At 44.2% G+C, this 25,758-nt stretch overlaps 2 protein-coding genes across 3 annotated transcripts; one reads left to right on the top strand and one right to left on the bottom strand.

Moving 5' to 3' along the window:
- Positions 1-914: 914 nt before the first annotated feature.
- LOC103182116 (S-phase kinase-associated protein 1) lies at positions 915-7,986 on the top strand. Of its 2 annotated transcripts, none has more exons than XM_042334106.1 (6): positions 915-1,074; positions 3,020-3,119; positions 4,865-4,938; positions 5,109-5,252; positions 6,494-6,634; positions 7,398-7,986. In XM_042334106.1, exons 2-6 carry the CDS (start codon positions 3,023-3,025, stop codon positions 7,431-7,433), a joined length of 492 nt encoding a protein of 163 aa, XP_042190040.1. In that variant the 5' UTR covers positions 915-1,074; positions 3,020-3,022; the 3' UTR covers positions 7,434-7,986.
- Positions 7,987-11,685: 3,699 nt separating this feature from the next.
- On the bottom strand, positions 11,686-17,343 carry rpl34 (ribosomal protein L34). Its single transcript, NM_001292228.1, is given in 5 exon segments — positions 11,686-11,813; positions 12,859-12,962; positions 15,256-15,355; positions 15,445-15,518; positions 17,321-17,343. Coding segments are annotated over 4 exon segments (354 nt in total). The 5' UTR covers positions 15,510-15,518; positions 17,321-17,343; the 3' UTR covers positions 11,686-11,728.
- Between the last annotated feature and the right edge of the window lie 8,415 nt (positions 17,344-25,758).

The following is a 25,758-nucleotide window of genomic DNA, read 5'->3' on the forward strand; positions in this document are numbered from 1 at the left end:
CGTGGATTGAAAAAAAGACCAATTTATTATTGCTTTGGGTTTTGGAGGGATTATCATTTTAGTACGTAGTACCTCCCTCACAGCTACATTTAGCAATCATACACCAAGTGGATGCAAAAGAGATGAATTATAATAAACAACTAAAAAAAAAACTAACGTTAGTTAGTTAATCAACGTTAGCCGGTGGAGGCTTAATAGGTCCAACGTCCTCCTCCTGCACTGCAGCTTTCCAATATACAACCAACCATCACAGCAAAGAGTTGATTTTTGCTGTAGGTCAATAGAAAATCTACGGAAACGAGAGCATAACAATTTTGAGCAATCACAGTGTAAAATCTCTCCAGCTTCTCAATATCCCCCTGATAGCACAACACCAACTTGTGTTTTATCTAACGTCCTTCGCGCCCGGACGGCGTCTCGGAGCCCGGCGATGGCCTCCAGTCGGGCTCCTCGGAGCCAGCCGGGTCCGCAAGCCTTGGCTCTGGCCAACCTGCGGCCAGTCCCCGTCCATAGTCCTTATGGAAGCTGCTCATGTGGCTCGAGGGAGATGTCCGCCTCCCCTTCCCTGAGCTAACGCGAGGCCTGGTGCGCATGCCCCCTCTCCCCCGTCACCATGGGCAACGGGTACGTCACCAACCGCCCCACCCGGCACGCGGAGGTTTGAATTTTTTTTTGGGGGGGGGGGGGGGGGTTGGCAGCGCGTGCGTGGCCGCGGCCCCTTGTGTCGCCCTGAGCAACAGCTGCCGCGTGCGTGCGTCAGAGCGTGCGTGCCGCGTGCGCGCGTGCGTGCGAGCGACCACCCCGCATTCGCGCTCTCCACCCGCCCCCTTTCAGTTAAGTGACGTGCGAGCTGGAGAGTCGGCGGGTGCGGCTTCGGCCATTGCGCACGCCCAGCGTTCAGTCACGTGACAGGCAACGTCTCCTTGCCGCCCGCCCGCCCGCCCCGCCAACGCCGCTGTCCGCGTCTGTCACTCCGCGCGGCCCCAACTGACTCGACCGGTTTGACCCGCGGCTGTCAGGCAGACAGACAATTTTCGGAAGCTGCTTTCAGCCGCCATCTATCTCGTTGTGAAGGTACCTCTTTACTCCACTTACACCGCGTTTGCGTGTGTGTTGTGTGGAGGTGCGTGACGAGGGTTGATTTGGATTTGGTGAGGAAAGTTCCCCCCCCCCCCCCTCCACCCCCCACACACACACACACGGGCCACACGGCGTCCGCCGGACCATTGCCGCCTGTTAAATCGGTGTTTTCGCAGCTTTGCCTAAAAAGAAATGGCCTCCACCCACACCCACCCAGACGCTGTCGGGTGATATCCTTCTCGGGGTGTGGGAGGGAGGAGGCAGTCGTGTCGGTTTTATTGTGTGAAGCGAAGCTGTTGTTTGCTTTATTTTTTAAGAAAACGCAAGCGTGCGGCTTGCGGAGGCCAGGCCGGGTGTGAGTGCGGGAGGGGGTAGGGGTCGGTGTTTGTTTTGTTTTGCTGTGTGTGTGTGTATGGGGAGAGGGGGTGTATGTGTGCATATGATGTGATGACATGTTTTTCAGGCGGTGGGTGATTCGCAGAAAGGTTTTTTTTAGCGACGGGAGGGAGTGGGGGGAGGTGTCAGTGTTTGCGCAGCGCCCGCTTATGACGTCACTGCGGCGGTTGGGTGGCTGGTCACAAACAGGAGGCGGCGGCGGCGGCGCGAGGGTCTCGCGGTCGGTCGGTCGGCACGAGCGCGAAGCAAGAAGGGGAACAGAAGGCGGCGGCGGCGGCGCCACCACAGGGTGAGAGGCGTCGGCGTCACAATGGGTGCGCGCCGCGTCACAATCAATGCGTGCGCGCCGGCCTGGTCGTCGCCCCGCTTGCTCTCCTCCTCTCCCCCTCTCCCCCCCCCCCTCCTTCCCGCGCGTGCGCACTTGCCCAAAGGAAAAGGTGGTGGGGAACATGGGACCAGGAGTTGACCTTTCACCCCATCGAGCCAGTTCTGCCATCCTGTAAGGTCATGGCTGATCTGTACCTCAACTCCCAGATGGCTGCCCTTTTGCCCCCGTATCCCCTCGACACCCCGACCTCACAAATATCTGTCCGCCTCAGCCTTGATGTGACTGGATCCAGCGTCCACAGCCCTTTGGGGGGGACAGGGAGGTCCAGATGTACCACTGAGCCTTTGGGTGGTACAACTGCCTCCTGATTTCACTTCTAAATGGCCTGGAAATAGTTTGTCTGAACCTAACCTATCAAATCCCTTTATTATTTTAAAAACACCTCTGAACCTTCTGAACTCAAGGGAATAGAGACCAAGTTTATGCAATGTGTCCTCATGATTTAACCCTTGAAGCCCTGGTATCATTCTGGTAATTGCCCTGTGCCCCCTCCTGGGCCAATATATCTTTCCTGCCTTTCACTGCCAGGGGAATCCTGGGTGACAAAATTGCCCTTAGGGACGAGGGCTGCCGGTAGGAAAATGCTCTTTGTGATTTATTTCTAAGTGCTGCAGTAGGCAAGTGTTGAAGGTGGTGGGGGAGTTGCAGAGCTGGATATTGATTTTTGTTGCTTTATCGTTTTTTTTGCTGTTGATTCCTTGAGCCGCTGGAACTCCCACGAGGGTTTCTGGTGACCTAGGAAAGTTCATTTAAAAGATTGCCGAAGCTTCATTTTGTGATTTCTGTCATTTCAGAATGCATAAAAACTCTTCGCAATCTTCAAAATTGCCCTTAATGCACCACGCCCCTTCCCTACATGCTCAACAACGATTTGTTGGGAGGAGATGCAGTTGAGCTGAGCTGGATCATGGTCAAATGTTTTTCTCCCAATAAATTTTATATTTTTCCCTATCCATGCCCCTATCCATGCATAAGCTAAGTGGCATGACTTCCAATGAGGTTATGTTCACATTTCTACTGTTGCACCAGAGCCAATTTGTAAACAAAATAAGATACTTTAGACAATTGAATTCTTGTGAGGGTGTATATTCCAAATAAGTTGTAGTATGAATGTTTTAGTCTACTCACATTTAATTTTTTTTTACAAAATTTTAGAAGATGCCAGTCATTAAACTGCAGAGTTCAGATGGAGAAATCTTTGAAGTGGATGTAGAAATAGCAAAGCAATCCATCACAATCAAGACTATGTTGGAAGGTTAGTTAATGAGAGGAATCTGGGATGACGCGTGATTTTTAGACCGATATCCTCAATTCTATTATTTTTCCCTCCTGATATTAAATAGTCTTATTATTTTAGACTTTTAAGCCTAATTAGTTGTCCTTTAGTAAAATGGATAGTGTATAAAATGTCAATAATTTAAGTTACTTACCATGTATGTTGTTGAGAGAAATTAATCTTTCAACTACTCTGAGATGTTACCTTGTGTGAAGAGACCTATATGAATTCAGATTGTTTTATTCACTCTTTATGTGACCTGTATGCTTCCTGTATAGGATATTTTGCAAGTTGACGATTTCATAGGAGATGGAGAGATTTTGAACGATTTATTGTTGCTGTTTTCCTATGTTGATAAATACATGTGTATGTATATATTTTGCAGTATATCATGCATATGTTTTCCTTTACTCTAATAAGCCTTGCATTTGATATGGCGCCATTGAAGTCAAATGGGCATCTCAAAATGCTTCACAGGATTTACTGGAAGGCATAGTGACTGTGTTTTATTGGACAAAGTGCTTACAAATCCTCTTTATTTTCTAATTAGAAAATTAGAATTTTAAAAAAAGTATTGCTCTTTACATTTTACAATGACCAGGGAAAAGCATTTATTTTGCTGATGCAATGCTAAATGCGGCAAGGGATTATCAGGGTGCATTGCCATCATGGATACTATTGATAGACCTGGCGTGTATTCAATGGAATAATATGATTGCATAATGAATAAGCTAAATATGCCTCGACTGCTGTTTTGGAGTAAGAAACTCTTTCAATATTCAAATGTAACATGAGAATCAGTTTATAAATAAGAACATCATGAACAATCTTTTAATACATGCACGTGTCTTTCTGAGGGTTTGTTTTACTTGTTGGGTGAGGGGGTGGGGAGTAATAACCAATAGAAAAGTGCGAAATATCTCCCCAAAATTGTGGGGAGATTTGCAATTTTTGTGGTGAGATGCAGGGAGATTTTTGACAAATGTCTCAGAACATGTGGGGGTTTGACTGGGGCTATTGAGGTACATTTTACTGTCAAACTATTATTTTGTTCACTTTATTATCGATAAAATCTAAATATGAGGAAATAAACCATATTAGACTGTGGGGGAAAAAAAGATGAATTGCTTCTTTAACAAAAAACTGGGTGGCCTATTTTTTGGGGGAGGGGGTACGCCACCAGCAAGGCTACAGAAGCTCTCAGGATCCATCATCGCCTACAGAGACAGACAGAGAGAGACACACACACACTCACAAACCGAGAGACACATTTGCAAACAGAGACACACACAAAAGCATAGAGAGAGAGACAGACACGGATACTCACAAACGCATAGAGAGAGCGACACGCAGACACACTCACGCACACACAGACAATCACAATAGCGAGGCCTCCAAGTAAAGCCCTTTTGCCGCTGAATCATTTATCAGTACCAAATATTGTTCAGGGAAAATGGTTCTGCTGAAGTGGCAGTCAGTTCACCCCTGCCTACATTCAGGCGAGAGACCTGGGTTCAATCCCAGGCAGGACAACAGAAATTGATACATTTAGTGACTGATTTGTGATCTATGAACTCTTCTTCAATTGCGAAAGATTACTACCTTAGCAGGAACAAGGACTTTGAATTAAATGGTTCTTTTTTTTAAAATCTGAATGATGCTGGTAAATCTGCGCTGTATGTAATATCAATTCTAATGATGTCCTTTCATGCTCTTCAAATCAGATCTAGGAATGGATGATGAAGGCGATGATGATCCGGTACCATTACCAAATGTAAATGCTGCAATCCTAAAAAAGGTACGTTTGCAAAGCTAAAGCAGGCCTGTCAAATTGGAATTTCTTGTGCTCCACCAAAGCAATTATTTGACAGGTGATCTGGTAGCTTCTTGGTAATATAGTAGAGTAATATCGTTCAGCCGCAGTACGAAATTGACTATGAATTAATCTTAACTTTTTTTTTGCTTTAGGTGATCCAGTGGTGCACACATCACAGAGATGATCCTCCTCCACCAGAAGATGATGAAAACAAAGAGAAGAGAACCGATGATATACCTGTGTGGGATCAAGAGTTTCTCAAGGTGGACCAGGGTACTCTCTTTGAACTAATTCTGGTTAGTATTCATTTCAATCCTTTGCATTCTTAAGGTTGCATGACCTTCAGTAGATCTTTTGTTTTTTGGCTAATTTGAGTTATTGACATTTATCATTTTGAAAGCTGGCCCTGACAATTTTTGATTGACGGTTAAATTATGGCGTCATCATTGAAGACTTTTACCAACAAATTACATTTTTGCTGTTTGTTGATATCATCTACATGGTGACCGAAAAGTAATGATGCCATTACAATGTCTAATATTACGGTCTTAAAGAAATGATCATATGTATTTTTTGGATAATAGGGTAGTTGAAAAATAAAACTTTTTGGCCATCCTGTATAATTGTTATAATTGGTCCTGGTGCCCTATCTGAATAGAGTTCCTGCTCCTGGCTTCGATCTAGAAATCATTGCAAGACAATTGCATGCTCGTTGGTGGTGTTAGGTGAGAACAGAATGTCTGTCAATGTCAAATAGTTTACTAATTCCCTCTGTTGAGACTTTAATGCATTCATAAGCCTGTAAGAAAATTGCAGGCCTTGATTTTTATTGTGGAAACCTCAACCTTTTATAGTTACCCAACTTTTAATAACTTCAGTGAATATGCGCTCATATTGAACCATTCACCTGTACATCAACCTATCCTACACTCTCATTGGACTACCTGCTTGTCAGTAGAGTTTGCAAGTTGGACCATTTATCTGTGCTAAGAGCTTCCTGGGTATAGCTATAAAACAAGATAAATTATTGTTTCTTCTCCTTTTTCTCTCTCTCCCCCCTACCCCACCCCCCCCCCCATTCAAAAAGTGAATTAACCACATGTATCTGAATGTTGTGGTAATTTAGACCTCAAAACAAACTGTGCCTTAAAAAGTCCTAGGTGATGCAACGCTGGAATTCTAACGTTGTGTCTACCACGGTTTAGTATGCTATTGTAGTTTATCACCACAATATAGATTGGAATCAGAGGTGCTGAGGGAAAGACGTATGTTCTTACTGTTGTGTGGAACTTGAACTGGATAATATTTGAGCTTGTTTTCAAGTTGTACACATTTTATTGGAGAACCAAAAAAGTTTTTATATTTTAGTTAATCGTTCACGCTATTTAATTTTGCATATAAAATCTACAGTCAATTCACTTCACATTATATCCTGTGAAGCGCTTTGAAATGTCTCAAAGACACGATAAGGCGCCATATCAAATGCCAAGATTATTATTATTAATTCACTTTCAATGATTTCCTCCTTTTTAAATAGGCAGCAAACTACTTGGATATAAAGGGTTTGTTAGATGTAACTTGCAAAACCGTGGCGAATATGATTAAAGGAAAGACTCCTGAAGAAATTCGCAAAACTTTCAACATAAAAAATGACTTCACTGAGGAAGAGGAAGCACAGGTACTGGATGATTATTTTTTGAATGGTCAGCTGTTCATTTGGAAAATTTATTTCAAAGTGCAGATTTGCTTCTTGAAATGTGCATTTTTAATTTGCAATCTCGGCATCTATTATTGCAATGGGTAAAAATCAAGAGTAGATATTAGTATTCATTTTTGTTTTGTCTTCCTCCCCCCCCCCTCCCCCCTCTCACTCACCAAATGTGCATTGTCTGTACGCAAATGATTTGGCAGAGTTTCAGTCCAGATAGAAAGCAGTTGTAAGTGTCCAAAATTTGCAAAAGTCTTATACAGACATAGATTTGAAGTATGGCTCATCAATATTCACTTGAAAACAAGCACTTGTAGAGCAATAGCTTTGATTTAGGACAACTTATATCAATATTAACGTCTCCAAGTGCTTATAGGGATAGCAGGACAGACATATTCCATAGTGCTTGATTTGCTGATGATGGAACAGAGTGTGCAGTAGGCCTGAATTAGTGGAGATGGTGGGGTTGGTGATTTCAGAACTGGGATGAAAGTAAGAAAGGATTTGAAATCAGGACAAAGATCTTGAGACAAAGATCTCCTGATGAACAAAGAACCAATGAAGCTTGGTGAGGATGGGAATTGGTATCACTTCTACATGAGCTGGAGCTTGTTTGAAGAGGGAACTGGGGACCTGGTGAGGACAATGTTTAAGAAATTAAGAAATCAGGTCTAGGGATGATGAAAGTAATTCCACTTTATGTTGATTACAATTTTTTGAATCCTTTCCTCAGGTACGCAAGGAAAATCAGTGGTGTGAAGAGAAGTAGTCCAGTATGAATTGCTTGTGCAGCCTGAAGGAAGAGTGCTTGCATGTATTAAAACGCTAGTGGGCTGATGTAACTTTAAAATGTAGGCAAGATCACCACCACACAAACATCTGTAACTAGCATTAATGGTGAGCTTTAAGCTTGCTCCATGGAACTTATTCGCTAGTTGAACAACTGCTGTGTAGTGTCTTATTACTTCGTATTACTTCTCCTGACTTCTTCCAACATTGTCAATTGAATACAAGTTGTATAAAAACAAATTGACCGTATGAAGGCAAATGTGATTGAAATTCCTTTAGTATTTTTAATTTGTGATTAAAGTTTACTTTTTTATTATGGTTTTCTGTTGGGTTTTAAAACTGACCTGGCTCCTATTTGATTTTGTTAAAACTCCACAATGTGATCACCTGCTAAATGTTTCAACAGCTCATGAAAACTTGGATTACTGGATGGGCCAGTGAAATGCTGATTTGTGTCACTCTTGTTTGACATTTGAGGATTTGTTTGTTTTATTTTGGGTTCGCTTGAATACATTTTGACTGGATAACAGTTGTAGGATTGTTTTGTGAGAATTTATTGGTGACTGATCAAAGCATTTTGTTGGCTAACTACATGTGTACTAAAACTGAACCTCGCCAGTTCACTTTTTCCTTAAATTATGCTGTCTGTCAAATCACCGTTGGATGTAAAAGTGAGTGTTCAGTGAGACAATCTGAAACCCTGATGACTGATGTTCTTAACAGTGTCTTCATTGGGATCCGAGATCCTCAAGATTACATATCTGAACCCAGGACCACAGAAATTTACGTCACAATTTGGCTCATCGTTTCTATGTCACCTCCCTCGAGAGCAATCTTTCCGTCTCATTTACCTACCCTTTCCCCCGAAACTGACCCAATACATTTGTCATGTTTTCTATTGAAGCCCAATATGGATTCTGCCTCAACCACTGCTCCTGATAGGGCACTTCATTTCCTATCTACTCTTTGGGGAAAACTCTCCCAAGGAGAACTCTCCCAATTTGCGCGACACTAATTTTAAATTGATGCCCTACAGTTAGTGACCGACTAGAAATGCCTTCTTATTGACTATCAAAACCCCTCATCATTTTAAAGACCTCTAAGACCTCAACATTCTTCGTTCCAGTGGGAAAAGTCCCGGATCCAGTAACCTCCAATGATAGGCCGGGAAATTTATTTGTCCCATTGTGTTTGCTGGCTTTTTCTAAGAGTAATCCTGTCGGTCCTATTTACATGCCATGCCTTATCCCCAATAGGCATCAGATTTTAATAAAAAAAAACTAAGTGAATCCTTTATATTGCTCCTGCCTATAATCTCCAATCAGGAGATAATTCTCTAACGATAGTTTTAAACTCAGCTCGTTTGGGATTTGAACCTGGGACTCAGCCCTAGACAGACCAATGAGCTGGGTCTCTTACTCAACATTTAAGTCCAAGACAACTAGAACATTCCACACAATTATTTTTCTTTAATAATAATAATCCTTGCATTTGATATAGCGCTTTTCACGTCGGGAGGACGTCCCAAAGCGCTTCACAGAACACACTAAGTGAATTGACTATTTTTGTGGGCGAACGCGGCAGCCAATTGCGCACAGCAATGTCCCACAGTCATAGATTGAAAATGACCAATTTATTATTGTTTTGGAGGGATTATTAGGTTCTGTGTGGAGTAAGGAAACTTGCCCAAGATTTCGCCCTCTGCCTGGAATTGAACTCAGGTCTCTCGCTTGCAAAGTGAGTGCTCTAACCACTGAGCTACAGGACTCCACTCAAGTGGAGTCCAAGACAGTGAATTTTTAAAAATTGGAGACATTAATAAGATTCTAAATGTGATGTGAGTAGTCTGATGTCTGGTCAATTTATCTTAATACATCAAGGCATCAGCTGGAGGCTTGGTTAAAGAATGTGCTGCTGCTGAAATATTTTTGGAAAGGGATATTGATTTAAAAAAAATTAGGAAGATCAACACATACTTATTGTTTTAAGATTCTTTTTCCATGATTCTATGGCAGAATATGGAGAACATTTAATATTCAGGCTAGACTCGGGTAACAAATTGCCAGCCTTGGCTTGCCTTGCGGTGTAATGCTTTGTACGCATCTAAATCGCAAGTAGCTATTTGTAGTTGCTATTGAGGTTAAGACGACTTACGCAGCGAACGTACAAGCTTCTTTCTGCGGACTGAGATTAGGGAAACGCAACCTACCACTTTAGAAACTTACAACGCAGGCCCAGAGTAAACAGCCCAGTCAGTGAGCAATGGAGAAATAGTTTCAAACTAGGGAAAGTTACAATACGGTAATTCACGTGCACCATCTCAGTGTTTCGTTATCTGATCTCAAAATAAGTAATTCCTCCTATACACCAAAAATAATTCATTTGCTTTTCAGTTCTCGCTGCCACAATCCAGTGAATTAGCGAACTAGTAAAGGATGGGGTGGTGGGGGAGCAATATGAAAATATGTATTCTCCAGGAGTGATCCAGTTGAATTTTCCGCTAACCCGAGGACAGAGGCAAATTTGGGATCTCTTGCAGTCTCAGCACATACCAGCAAATCTGGGACCTTCATACACCATATTGTGTTCGCCTCCACGTGTGGACCATTGACTCAACGGCTCATACATTGACTCAACGGCTCATGCAAACTGCTGTCCTTTTGAGACTTCTGATTAATGTTCCTTTCTGTCCGGAGAAATGAGATGTCGAGGTAAGATTTTAAAAAATTCCCAAATTAAGAAAGATACAAGATTACATTTGTATAGCGCCTTTCATATCGGGATGATGTCCCAAGGTGCTGGACGGTGTACAGCATTTCAGATCCGAGCTGGGGGTCGGGGGAGAGAGGAGAAGGATATTAAATACAATGGGATATTAAAGAAAGTAACGACTGATATTTGGTTTGCTTTATTATGCCTATGCTGGTTTCAATGCATAAACTGAAACCACCAAAGTGGACACCCAAAGAAAGTCTAAGGATGATTCGGTGCATTACAACAAAGACTCGGAACATTTACTAACTAACCAGGTAAAGAATTTGTTTAAAAAATGAAGGTACTTCGGGCATATACGTTTTCAACACCATAAGCCGCTTTGTTGCTGTCACTGTAAATACCACTCAAATGTGTTGTTGAGAAATGCACAGGTCAAAATAATGCATTTTTAAAATATCTTTTTTTAAAAAGTCCCCAAAAGAGACCGCATTAATTTAAGGCAAGAAATTATGATAGTGGTTTCTACAACAATCAACTCTCTTTTCCAAATAAACCCCCCCACGCAACTGTATTTACCACATATGACTTCGGCATAGCCCCAGCTCCAAAACATGGAACAGGAATTCGACAGTCCACTTCAACATTTTTATACTTCATATTATTTTCAATCCAACTTGAGCTGATATCCGGCAGTGCTTCAGTACTGTAGGGTACTGAATTCCAAAGTGGTTCGAGATTTACTCTTTATTTTCTTGACGTTAAAAATGAATTCAGATAAATTTTAAAAAATTGTTCAGTACTCACGCGTGACAGCTGTTGATGCCCACAGCTAAACCAACCAGGGGCAAGCTGTGGGCATCGTGGGGGCTGCTGGACATTTGAAATCGCAGAGTGGATTTATAGCGTGTGGCATAGATTCTTAACTACACAGAATAGTCCTTATTTTTTCGGACCTGTTGACTAACAATCTTCCAGTTAAAATTAGTAATTCACTTCACAGCTATTTGCAAAACAGTGCTGCAAAAGCCTGCTGCCAGCTTAATCTACAAATGCACAGACACTAGTCAATCTTGTGAAGGACTTAAGGTTCGATGATCTAAGGTGCTGTACGAAATGCAAGGATCATTATCGAACCATGATACTATTCCAAGAGGGGAACTCCTCCAAATGTCCCAGCCAACAACTCACGGCAGATAAATACTTGGGTCATTCACTTCACGGCTATTTGTGGGGCATCGCTGCGTGCAAATTGCTTGCCCCGTTCACCGACAAACGCAGTCACAACACTTCAGAAAAAAACTCTTACTTTGAAATGATACGGCACTGTATAAAATGCAAGGATAACTTTTGTGGCACACAAACTGACAAGTTCCTACCGCTTAGCAGTAATGGAACCGAATCAAACTCGACAGTATAAACGTGGCAAATTACGTATGTGCACTAAATTCAAGTCAGCAAATGTATTGTACAACCTTACATATTTTGTAGAAATATTTATACCAACTCAAGCAAAATATAGTGAGTTCTTTATTTCCAAGAGTACAAATAAATTTAGACAATTCACTTTGACTTCTGGCTTTGTGCTTGTGCCTTCAGAACCTTCACAACAATCTTCTGTTCCTCAATGAGGAATGCACGTTTAATTCTGGAAAGCATAAATTGCATATTAAATACATATGTTATAACACACGCACAGCTGGATCCCACTAGAACACACATATTTGGTATACATCTGAAGCAATATTGGGAGTGCAGTACACTTGTGGCACACACATGTTGGCTCCCACACGTAGGGTCCCCTTTGGAACTGAACTGACTCGACTGAGGTGACTGAGGTTAGAATTGAGCTCACGCTCCTGGACAGTCCCTCGTCCAGTTCCTGAGCCAAATGGGTCCGCAGTCCTCCGGGCCACTGCAGATGACAGCACAGCCATCCTGGCTCATCAGCAGGATTTGGGAGGGGCAGGTAGCAGGGTCTCTTCCCACTCAGCTCCCATTAACCCTGCAAACCAAAGCTCTAGGATCGGTGGTCCCAGCTTGGCACGTAGAGCGAAAGCTTGTCACAGAACTTTCAATGGTAAGCTATGTGGGTTTTAGCCTGGTTAGATTCCAGCAATACCCCAAGATACATTCTGGGGTACCCAAGCCTTGGTTCTTGCCAACCTGAACCCGATACTCTCCGGAATACCGTAAGCAGGAATCTTTCTCCAAGGGCAAGAGTGTATACTCCATTTGCACATGTCAAACATCTAGCCGACCGAAAAAAAAGAATGATATCACTATACTCTAGGTTCATGCATGAGGAATGGCCACTTGGGCAAGTTACTGAAGGGCAACCAACAACTGCCAAACCATAACTCAGAATGAATCTGTCTTTAGGAGAGGGAAGGGAAGAAATTGGCTGGTGAAAGAATATCCAATGTCATTTGTTCTGGGTTAGGTAACAGCTACACTAAGCACTGTGCAATTCAAATTCTCAGGTGGGCATCGTTCAATATCAAGACAGCCAAAGCGAAAGTATCTTAATGCTTTCAGCACATAACTAAAATGGTTAATTAGTGTACCCAGAGGGACGCGGAGCTTGAGCAACTAACTTTCCTAAGAATGACAAATATTGTAGTTAGTCTGCAACTTGGAAACAAATAAAAGCAATAGAAGGTGAATCCCACCAAGCTGATGATTTAGATTACCTGTCGCGCACACATTTGGCACACATGGATCCACCATAAGCCCTGCTGACGTGTTTCTTGGTCTTTGACAGCCTCATCAGGACCTTCGGTCTAACTGCACGGATCTATGTAAAATTGAAAGATTCAATTATTAAGTTAACTGTTTTTAAGTCTACAGCTTGAAAAACATGGCACCAGTCCCAGTACATGCATTTACATATTCAGGGAGGTGAATTTTAATTTAATTTGACTACAGTTAGGATATCAAAGTGGCATTTTCATAAAGAGCTGTAAAAATGTTTTTTTTAATTAAAAAAGGCAATTGTAATGCAGGCTTCTAAATACTACCAGAAATTCTCTTTACATAGACAACTCTTGTGATCAATTGTGATCATCTTGGATCATCCAAGCCAGTTTAATGATTTAAACATACAATATCTTGGGAGCATTATAAAGAAGCTTTTAAGTAATGAATAGGAGGCCATTCAAACACTCTCCCCCTCCCCCAGCCTGTGCCGTATCTTATTTATCCCATTTTATTGCCAAACGTATACCCACCTCCCTTTTAAATATTCCAATCAAAACTGCACTGAGGAGGACAGTGCATTCCACATTCTCATAACCCTTTGGAAGACACGTTTTCTGATTTTAATTTTAATCAGTTTAACTCTAATTTTCATTACATCTCCTTGTTTTTGCTAAAAACTAGGTTATAAATGTGATTTAGAAATCAGACTAAATTGAAACCTCAGCACCGGGCAAAAACACACACCAAAATTATTTTGAAAAACATCTATCAGAAATGTTCCCAAAGTGGCTATTGAGGCTGAGACCATAACATGTAAGAGAATAGGAAAAATGTTTGAAGCAGAACAGTATAAAAAGATATGGGGAAACAGCAGAAAATTGGGAATAGAGTATAGAGCCAATTATAATAATTATCCTAACAGTTGATATAGCTCCTTATCATGCTGTCGAGACATCTCAAAGTACTTCACAGGATATACTGCAAAATGATGCAAAGGTGTATTTTTTGTGGATGAAGACCGGCAGCTAACTTACAATTATCTGCACTAATATGAGATGGGCTTACTCTTTGCGGATAAAAACTTAATGTAAAATACAAAATGGCACCAGTGCCACTGTAAAAAAAAGTTCCACCGGATGTTATAGTACTACTACAGTACTAAGCTGCCAGTGACTTAAACCTAAACCAGCCAATAGAGGCTTTGAGAAGAAAAAAATAGGATGATTTCTCTAAAGCAAGTGGCTGTACAAACATCCGTTATTTAATAATAATAATAATAATAATAATAATAATAATAATAATCCTTGCATTTGATATAGCGCTTTTTCACGTCGGGAGGACGTCCCAAAGCGCTTCACAGAATATACTGTAAAGTGAATTGACTGTATATTTGTGGGCGAACGCGGCAGCCAATTGCGCACAGCAATGTCCCACAAACAGTCGTGGATTGAAAATGACCAATTTATTATTGATTTTTGGTTTTTGGAGGGATTATTATTAGGCTCTGTGTGGAGTAAGGAAACTTGCCCAAGGTTTCGCCCTGCCTGGAATTGAACTCAGGTCTCTCACTTGCAAAGCGAGTGCTCTAACCACTGAGCTACAGGACTCCATTTAACATTTAAATCTCTGGAATGCTTCTAATACCATATGTACCAATATGCCTATTATATCGAAAGCACAACTATTAATAAAATAAGGAACAAAACAACATTTTCTACCTCACCCAATAGCCGAACATTGCCAACAAGCTTCACGCTTCATGACACCGTGAATTGGTAGCTTTTTCAATCAATTTCCAGGATTGTAACAATAAAATCATTTTTTATGCACACCTCCATTAAAATCTTAAGCTTATTTCTAAAAAAAATTTGCAAAAGTCTTGGTTATTTTTTGTTTTAGAATGTGTTCCAAAACCAGGAGCATATAGTTGTAGACAATAAAGTCTTCACTTTAGTGATAGATGCTATGACCTCGCTTCCTCCTGCTGGCAGTGCAGCAGAAACACATGGATCAAACTCTCTGAGGTTAGTCCTATGCTTTGGCATCAATAATGCTTTCACTGTAGTGTTCCTGTCATCTTCTAACACACCTTATACTGTATTTAACCTCATGTTTCTCACCATTTTTAAATTTATCAGGCAGAATGAACAAAAGTGATATTCCACTTCAAATAGCAGCCACAGTACAGATTAGACAAATGGCCGGGATAGAATTGGATATGATGCCCAACATGGACAATCAGATTGCCAATATTCACCAATAACACTCAAATACAAATACTATCAAGGAGGCGAAATAACAGAGTGGGACTGAGAGCTATCAGACGAACCACAGCACATCAAGGAGTCAACATCTTTGGAAATGTAGGGCAGGAAAATGTCGGTACTTACACCCCGGAGTCTTCCAGGACAAATACCACATGCAGACTTTGGGGCCTTGCCAACCTTCTTGGTGTACAGAAACACAATGCGATTACCAGGGGTACGGGACCTTTACAATAAAGGGATAAAAGGGTTACTGCGCTGTCCAAAAAAAAAACACAAACTGCTTTTAAAAAAAGAAACATTTGCAAGGCTTACAGTCTTTTCTTGTTGGAGGCTGTGTTGTAGGACAACCTACGACGGTACGTCAGGCGCTGAACCATCTTTTATGTCTGAAATGAAACAAGACATATTCAATGTATAAAACCAATGCGGTTTTGTATCACACAAATTTTATCCTGAGTTAACCCACCACACAATTGCCTAGAGAACACCATAGTAAAATCGTCTCTAATGCAACTTAGAGAATTTATAGAACAGAAGAAGAGTTAAGAATAGTTCAGCTAATAGTTACCCGCTGAAAGAGCTACAACAGCATGACAAGTTATAGTACAGAAAAGAAAACTGTTTCGTCAAAAAAAAATCTGGGGAGTTGTGTTACTCTATATCCCGTTCAGGCATTCCTGTTCTCCACATAATTGTGATCACTTCTATGGTTATATTATGCTGTTGTCTGACTACGTTGTGAGCTCATATTCCAGATCTACGCTCAACTGCAGTGCTGCATTATCTGAGGTACCATCCATGGCAAGGACGCGTTACACCGAGGTCCCATCTACCCGTCAAGCTGGATGTGAAAAGATCCTACGGCACAAATCGAAGAGACAGGAGTTCCTCCTAGTATTCCTGGCTCAGATAAATTGGTCACTCACTCCATTGGCTGTTTGCCGGTCGCTGCTGTGTGTAAACTGGCGAGCGGGTTCCCCTAAAATGCAGTCACTACACTTCACAGTGCAATACAAAATGACATTTGTACAGCGCCTTTCACGCCAAGAGGACGCCCCAAGGCCCTGGACAGTCGGGGACTTGGACTCGAGCTGGGGGTTGGAATCAGGGAGCGTGGGGGGTGTAGGGGTAGGAGGGCGGCCGAAGGCATGCTCGGAGGGGAGGATCTTGAGACGGGCCTCGAAGGAGGTGGCGGCGGGGGGGGAGGGGGAGCGAGGCGAAGGGAACGTGGGATGGAAATGTCCCAAAGAGCGGGGACAGGGAGACTGAAGGCCTGACCTGCCGACGGTTGGGAGGACCGAGCCGGGGCCGAGCGGGAGGGGGGGGTTGATATACGGGGTTAGCAGGTCTGTGGGGTAAGGAAGGAGCAAAGGCCACGGAGGGGCTTTGAAGGCGAAGACGAGGAACTTGGGACTGTACCCACTGTGTGACTGGGGGGGTGGGGAGGAGAGAGGGGGGGGGGGAGGGGGGAGGTTTGCCCGGTGGGGGGGAAATACAGATCTCCGGGATCACCCCCTCACTGCCTCCCCCAACCCCCATATATACAAAACAAGCAACGAGAGGCGGGGGGGGGGGGGGGGGGGCAGTGAGGCCCTCACACAGGCCCTGTGGGGGGGTCAGTGAGGCCCTCACACAGGTCCTGGGGGGGGGGGGGGGGGCAGTGAGGCCCTCACACAGGCCCTGTGGGGGGGGGGGGGGGGGGGGGCAGTGAGGCCCTCACACAGGCCCTGTGGGGGGGGGCAGTGAGGCCCTCACACAGCGCTGTGTGGGGGGGGGGGCAGTGAGGCCCTCACACAGGCCTGTGGGGGGGGGGGGGGGGGGGGGCAGTGAGGCCCTCACACAGGCCCTGTGGGGGGGGGGGGGGGGGGCAGTGAGGCCCTCACACAGGCCCTGTGGGGGGGGGGGGGGCAGTGAGGCCCTCACACAGGCCCTGTGGGGGGGGGCAGTGAGGCCCTCACACAGGCCCTGTGGGGGGGGCCCGGGGACTGGCGCCGCTCTGCCCTCGATCCCGACCGGAGACACCGCGCAATACACCCGCCCCGTCAGCCATCGGGACCCGGTCGAGCCGCCCCCGGGGGCAGCGCGGGCCCAGCGGTCGGTGTGGGGCGCGGATGGAGGCGGATTGGGAGGAAGGGGTTGTGTTTTTTTTCACACAGACACCGACTGCGCTCTCCCACCGGCGCCATACCTGCTCGCCGACGTCACCGGAAAGGGAGAGGGAAGGAGGCGGGGCGTGGGGGGGGGGGAGCGCGAGGCCAAAGGTCAATGCGCGTCACCGGAAGCCTCGCCTCTCGACGCGCTGAGACCACTCCCCCCGTCCCCAGAGGGCGCGGCCATCTTGTTGTACGGCAGAGCTGCGGAGGTCACAGCCAAGTCAATGCAATCCATCAATTCAATCAATTCAATCAATGCAATCAATCAATGCAATCAGTCAATCAATGCAATCAATCAATCAGTCAATCAAAGCAATCAATCAATTCAACCAATTCAATCAATGCAATCAATCAACCAACCAACCAATGCAATGCAATGCAATGCATCAATCAATCAATCAATCAATCAATCAATCAATTCAATCAATGCAATCAATGCAATCAATCAAACAAAGTGTTGGCACTTCAGCAGCAGCTGCTGCTTCTGTGCCCCCTTTGGCAAACCAATCAAAGCATTAATAATAATCATCATCATCCTCACCAGCCTGATCTGATCACGTCATTGAGACGTCTCAAAGCGCTTCGCGGAATATACTGTAAAGTGTAGCGACCGTGTGTTTTGTGGGACGAAGCGCGGCAGCCAACTGCGCGCAGCAGCGTCCCGCAAACAGTCGTGGACTGAAGTGACCACTTTTTTTTAACAGGGTTTCGACTCACCGCTAGGGTCAGCAGAGGCGTGTGGGTTAAGGAAACTTGCCTCAAGTCCTGGATGTATGAAAACGTCGTTCGCAAACCCGGACGCTAAGTAACACCTTCCAGCAGCTGTTGTCTGGACCTCAGAGTTTCCTCATCAGCTATTTGCCAGACACCGTGCCTTCTGCCGCTGTGCCCCAAAGCTCTGGAACTCCCTCAATTCCTCAGTCTTGCCCCCTCCATCCCCACCTTCAAATCCCACCTAAAGACCTTCCTTTTTCGATCGTACTTTTTCGTCACCTCCCCCGCCTCTTCCTCCCCCCCGGCTCGGTGTCAGACTCCACCACTGTCAAGCGCTCTGGGACGCTACCCCGCCTGAGGGACGCTATATAAATGCAAGTTGTTGTTGTAATCTGTTCTTCGGTGCAATGGAGGATCTTTACAGGACAGCTTGATGTTCAGGTCCAATGTCACAGGACCAGGTTTACTTAACACCAACTGATTAATCCAATAATAATAATAATAATCCTTGCATTTGATATAGCGCCTTATCACGTCTTTGCGACGTCTCAAAGCGCTTCACAGAATATACCGTAAAGTGAATTGACTGTATATTTTGTGGGCAAAATACAGTTCTTCATGTAAGGGGCAAGTGCTCTGCGACCCTACGCTGTGTGAGGGGCACTATATAAATGCAAGTTGTTTTGCAAGTTAATGTGCAGCCGACTCCACTTCCAAGGTGTTGTGCAATAGTCTATGTAGATCAGAGTCCTCCTTTCCTCATCATGTGTTTGTGTGAGGGAGTGAGGCCGCAGATCCGTGTTTTCCCTGGGCAATCGGCCCCCACCCCTTCACCAACCCAAGCGCTTTCACCCCACCACAAATCCAACTCGCCTCTTGTTCCTGGACTTTGCACACCCAAGAACCATCTATGGACGACATCTTACGGACTCCCACTTGCACATGAGGTAAAGAATGTGGAGCAGAAGAGAAACAGTGAGAGTAAACAATTTGCCAGACTAACAACAGCAACAACTCGCATTTATATAATGCCCTTCATGCGTCCCGGAGCGCTTGCCAGACTAAATACACAAGATACACTAAATCCATAATATATATGTAAGAATCCTACCAGTTTTAATGAAAAATATATAAAGGAAGGGCAAAGGGCTCACGTTAAGGTGGGCTTGTTGACATTAATAAAGTCTATGTGGGAAAGGATGTCAGAGGAGTCAAACTAGAATCACCAAAAGCAAATAAAGCAAATGAAAATATATTTTGCTTTGAAGCAAAGAGCTAAGTTACAACGAGGACGATATTGGTTGACTGGCTGAAGTAATGAACAGCTCCTGTGTGGATCCTGTGGAAAAATCCGATAGCTAACATTGTTGTCCGCCACCCCCACTGACAGTGACTAGTTTCATTGTTTAGTTACCCACTCGATTCACCCTATGCAGAGGAATACACTTCCACTACTAAATTGTTAACGGTACGTTGGATCTAACCAGTTTGCTAAAATGAATCGCGCTTTCTGACAATGTAGGACTCACCCACCACCTCAAAGTGAGAATAAACAAACTTTGTTTGACCAACTTCCAACTTAACCGTAAAAAAATTCGATTGAACAAGTAAGCAATTCAGGATATACCAAAATGGTAGAACGAGAGGACCCAGGTTTAGGGTTGCAAAGGGCGATTTCAGGACAGACACCACCACCACCACAACAACAAGATTGCATTTTTGGAGCGCCTTTCACTTCAGGAGGACATCCCAAGGCGCTGGACAATTGGGTCAGGACACGAGCATTGGGGGGAAATGGTCAGGGTGAGGGGAGGGAAGGGAGGGAGCGAAGAGGGGGTAGAGAGTCGAGAGGGGAGATGAAGGCACCAGTTAGATTTTCAAAACCCAGAAGTTTGGGTCTCTTCCAAGGCTCAAGATTCTTCTGCTATCTCTTAATAATAATAAAAATAATAATAATCCTTGCATTTGATACAGCGCTTTATCACATAATTGAGACATCTCAAAGCGCTTCAGAGAATATCCAGTAAAGTGGATTGACTGTATTTTGTGGGCAAAGCACGGCAGCCATTTGTGCACCACAGTGTCCCACAAACAGTCGTGGATTGAGTGACCACTTTATTTAATATTTGGTCTGGGGAATTATCACTACATCATCAACTAACAACCGGGTTCCTACTTACTGCTTGGTAAACAGAGGTGTGTGGAGTCCTGTAGCTCAGTGGTTAGAGCACTCGCTTTGCAAGTGAGAGACCTGAGTTCAATTCCAGGCAGAGGGCGAAACCTTGGGCAAGTTTCCTTACTCCACACAGAGCCTAATAATAATCCCTCCAAAACCAAAAACAATAATAAATTGGTCATTTTCAATCTACGACTGTTTGTGGGACATTGCTGTGTGCAATTGGCTGCCGCGTTTGCCCACAAATATACAGTCAATTCACTTTACAGTATATTCTGTGAAGCGCTTTGGGACATCCTCCCGACGTGAAAAGCGCTATATCAAATGCAAGGATTATTATTATTATTATACTGTGGATCCGCTTGGCTCAAAAACCAGACTACCGAGACCGCCACAGAGAGTTGGATTGATTCCGACAATCCATTGCCAGGCATGTCACCTGGAGCCAGTTCAGATCCAAGGAGACTCTACTTTCCTCCCCCACCCCCACCCAAGGAGGATAGTCACTAGTTGGTTGTTCAACATCCAACAAGCGTGAATTTTAGCCCTCAATAGGTGGATGGTAGATACCAGGAACTCCCTGTGAGCTTCCCGGCGAGCGGCACACCTCAGCATGAAATACGTGAGAGAATTGCCACCGTCTTTCTTATCCGCAGCTCGGGCACATTGAGCGATGGTTCCACCAACTGGAAGTGCGGAGTCTAAGCAGCAGCTGCTGGCCTTTCCTCAGGCCAATCGAGGGGATTCCAGGCACTGGACGTACGAACGTGTGTTCACAATCTTGGACTCCCGATAACACCTTCCAGCAGCTGTCTCCCCAAGCCTCAGAATTTCCTCATCAGCTATCTGGCTGGCATCCGCCTTCAGCATAATAAGCAATAATAATGTGCATTGATATGGTGACTTTCTGGATGGATTGCAGTTTGTGGAGGGAAGTCCGGTGAGCAGGGAGTAAGCATAGTCTAGCCTGGATGTGATAAAAGCATGAGGGGGAGAGGCAATGGCTGGAGCGAGCAATATTGCGGAGGTGGGAGAAGGCTGAATGGGTCAGAGCAGGGATGTGGGGTTTAAAGGACAGTTGAGTGTCGAAGAAGAACGCCGTGGGTCTGCCATGGCTCGGAAGAAGAAAACAAAAGGGTAGGAAAGAGAAAGGAGAAAGCATCACGAGTGCACAAAAGGATGAGATCAGCCGCTAAAATAGGAGTTTGGATCCCTGCGTCTCACTTTTCAGTGGGTTCACCCTCCCGCCCCATCGTCCTGGGTCATTCAGGCTAATGTTTTATCTCAACTGCTGCCTCGACTAAGACACCAACAACAGGGACGAGGGAGGGACAAACAGGAGGCCAGAGCCGGCCGAGCAGGGGGCAGCGAGCGGGTGGTGGAGTGAGCGATAAGCAGATCGGATCGATTGGGAGGTGCGATGGGGGACACAGAGGGATTTGAAAACGAGCGAGAGGAGCTAACTCACCGCACACAAGGATTTGAACTTATTTGACCCTCCCTCACCCCACCCCCCACCCCCGGCCCTACCCCCCACAACGTCTGCAGGTCTTGAAGTTTTGCATTTTGAATAATGAAACTGTTAAATCACCTACAAAGGTCTTTTTTTCGTAAAAAGGAAAAGTATTGCGGCTTTTTTTCCGTTTGACCACTAGAGGGAGCGGTGAGACCGATACACGAGAACCCGCAACACGATCAGTGGAGATGTTAAACGGGACATCTTCTTACAAAAGTGTCTCCAACGCACCCCCCCCCCCCACCGAGAGCCGCCAAACTCACTTTGATGATCCGTGTTGCGATAGATTGCAACAGGCAGGAGTTTGGCACTGACGTAGACAACCAGACAGGTCTACAGTGTTCCAGGGCACTGCCGATGTCAACACACCAAGGCTGGGTCATCGGAAGTACCTGGAACGGCAGACTAGTCACCCAGCGAAGAGACATCCCACTCAGCTCCTGTTAACCCCGCAAGCCAAAGCCCTAATGGGTAGGGTGCACTCTCTCTCCCTGGAGGGACACTTCCTACTTACCTAATTCCGGAAAGTATTAGGCGCAGGTCGGCAAGAGCCAAGGCTCGGGAACCCCAGAGCGTGCGTTGGAATAACTGCTGGAGACTGACCAGCTAAAACCACACAAGCTTGCCTTTGATATCACTGTCTGGTAAACGTTCTCGCTGCTTGTCCAGCTCGGACCACTCTACCCGTTCGGGCTTCAGAAATTAGACATAGTTGTTATTCAGAAAAAATAATCATTAGATCAAAATCGAGGGGGCTGGAAATACAGATACACAGTCTATTAAAAATGGGAGCCAGATAGAAAACTGAATACAAAAGTAAGGAAGGGATGATAAATCTGTATAATACAATACAATACAACATTACATTTATATAGCGCCTTTCATGTCGGGAGGACGTCCCAAGGCACTGGACAGTCAGGGATTTGGACCCAAGCAGAGGGACTGGGCGAGGATTGTGGAACAGGCCGGAGTCCGCTGAGCGGAGAGAGTGAACAGTTCATATGAGGTTAACAGGTCACAGAGGCATTGGACAAGGGACAAGGCCTTGGAGGGCCTTGAAGGCAAGGACAAGGATTTTGAACTCTATCCTCTGGGGGATGGGGAGCCAGTGGAGCCGGACGAGGGTGAGGTGATTGGGGTCATGGAGCCTGGAGTGTAAGACATCAGTGAGATTACAGCTAAAATTTTGTGTGCAGTTTTGGGCTCTACATTGTAGAAAAGAATGTTATAACTATAGAGAGTGTGCATCGTAGGTTCACATGAATGATACCGGAGATGAAAGGATATATCGATGAAGAGAGGCTAGAAAAATCAGAACTCTTCCCCTTTTAGAGCAGAGAAGGTTGAGGGGTGGGTGATATGATGGAGCTGTTTAAGATAATTAAAGGGTTTGAGAAAATGAATCGTGAAAAATAAGAGTTCACGAACACAAAGATTGTCATAATGGGAGTAAAAGGAGAAGTCCTGAAGAACATCTCCACCAAGGAGAGACTTACCAGTTGGTTGCTTGACATTTGGCCAGTGCAGGTTTGAGCCCATACTCGATAAATGGCAGGTGGCAGGAACTCCTGCGAGCACAGCTCAGCATGAAATACATCAGAGAATTACCCCCAGCCTCCCGTCCGCAGCTCAGGCACGCGTCCCTGAACATTAAGCGGTGGTTACACTATTTGAAAGTGCGAATGCTTATCTCTCCGCATGTCAAACAAGGTGGCTTCCAACTCCTGGATATGTGAACTTGTTCCTGAACCCAGATTCTAAGTACTGGCTTGTAATCCTTACATTTGATACAGCGCCTTATCATGATGTTGAGACATCTCAAAGCGCTATAAGGAATATATTTTAAAGTGTATAATTTGTGGGGCGAAACGCGGTTGCCAATTCTCCGCGGCAGTGTGAGCCATCATCGGTGATGATTTCCCCATGTGTCAGGTTGACCAAAAACACTTATTTCTGTCTTTAAGGGTGAGATACACCATCAGTGGAAAGTTTAGCAGTGCAGACCGGCATTAAAGGGATTGTATGGCACTTCTTACACCCTGGATTCATGCACTATGCAGAGATCAACTTAATGTGTGACCAAATCTGGATGCAGCCAGATAAAGGGATACAAATCCATCTGGGGCTTGCCACATAAAAATGAAACCAGTTTGTAAAACACATGTCTGGATGTTGAATGACTCAGTGACTCTCCCAGTGCTCTCCAGTGTAACGAGTGGGCTGGTTACTGCTGTCAAGCAACCGTTGTTGGTGATTTTTCTTCATGTGCTGCCTATTAAACACAATCATCTAGTCATGGTACATTCACAGTCAGTGACTGCCTGTCAATACAACACAGATGTACTGACTGACTGTCTGTCAAGGACACATAGATGGTACTGATTGTACTAACTATTGACTATTGCAACCTCACATTTTACAATGCCATGTTATCCCCATTTTTGCCGCGTGAGGCCCTGAAAACAGATTTCCTGCGTCACTGGCTCCTTTATTATTCTTTCATCTGAATTAGCCTACCTTGACACTGAACCGTATAAAGACAAGACAAGCTCAGTTGATAGTGTTTCCAGACAGTGTCAGCATCATCCACTGCCAGCAATGTAATTATAATAATAATAAACCTTCCATTTGACATAGCGCTTTTCACGTCTTCGAGACGTCTCAATACACTTTATATACTGTAAAGTGAATTGACTGTATATTTGTGGGCGAAATGTAGCAGCCAATTGCGGACAATAGTGTCCCACAAACAATCGTGGATTGAAGTGACTAATTTTATTGTTGTTTTTTTTCTTAAGGGATTATTATCAGGCGTGTGAAGTAAAGAAACTTGCCCAAGATTTCACCCTGCTAGGAATCTAACCCAGATCTCTCACTTGTGAGGTGAGCGCTCTACAGGACTCTTGTTACATGTTAATACGGAGCTGTAGAGAGCTGTGGACAAATAAGCTCAGAGTCTAGGGTAACATTACAGTGACCTTTTGAAGAAGTGCAGAATTGTTTGTCCTTTTAATGAGATGCTAAGCCAGGATCCCATCTGCCTGCTCAGGTGGATGTTAAAGATCCCGTGACGCTAATGGAAAAGCAAAGAGAGATTCTCCCAGTGTTCTGGCCAATAGTCACCCAAATAAAATTGGTCACTCACTTCATGACGGTTTGTGAGACATTGTTGCGTGCAAATCAGCTGCCGTGTTCATCTACAAATACGCAGTCACTACACTTTACTGCAACTCTAAAGTGAATCGGCTGTATATGAAATGGGTGAAACGCAGCAATCAATTGCGCACAGCAGTATTATACGCGTTGTATCAAATGTAAAGATTATTATTAAATGTTCAGCAGTGTACTTCAGGCAGCAATTGAATCATATGCTTCTCTGATGATATATGTGACCTTTAATGACATTCTATTTAATTATTGTAAGTAACTCACTGCTAGCTATCTGTTATCTATTATTTATTTTAACCATACACTGAAGCTTGCAGTGCAAACAAACACTGGGCAACAGATAGTTGGCAGAAGTACATGATAGTCTCACCACTATTCTTCTAACCATAACTGTAGTGTCTTTTTATCTCAATATGTATTTTCTGTAGCAAATATTATTGTTTCATAATTCATTATGAATAGATCTACAATGCAAACCATTTAGATGCAGAACAATTTGTGCCAATTCCAGATACACCCACTTTTATTTTCAATAAAAAAAAACCCACTCTTTTTCTCATTCAGTTAAGTATATAGTTTCACTATAGTTTGGTTTTCACCCCATGTCTTTGAATGCAAATGTCAACTCTCTGTGAGCAAAAAGAAACTGCAATTCTGGGTAACATTTTTGGTGAGTTTTATTTTGTGCATCTCAAGGCATATTGAAAAAAAAAGGCAAAATACCGCAGATGCTGGAAATCTGAAATAAAAACAGAATTCGCTGGGAACATTCAGCAAGTCAGGCAGCATCTTCGGAGAGAGGAAAGTTACCTAACATTTCAGGTCGATGACCTTTCATCAGAACTGACAATTTTTTTGCCCACAAAATATACAGTCAATTCACTTCACAGTATATTCTG

The sequence above is a fragment of the Callorhinchus milii genome, unplaced genomic scaffold, assembly GCF_018977255.1.
Source record: "Callorhinchus milii isolate IMCB2004 unplaced genomic scaffold, IMCB_Cmil_1.0 Scaffold1, whole genome shotgun sequence".
In the NCBI taxonomy this organism is placed as follows: Eukaryota; Metazoa; Chordata; class Chondrichthyes; order Chimaeriformes; family Callorhinchidae; genus Callorhinchus; species Callorhinchus milii.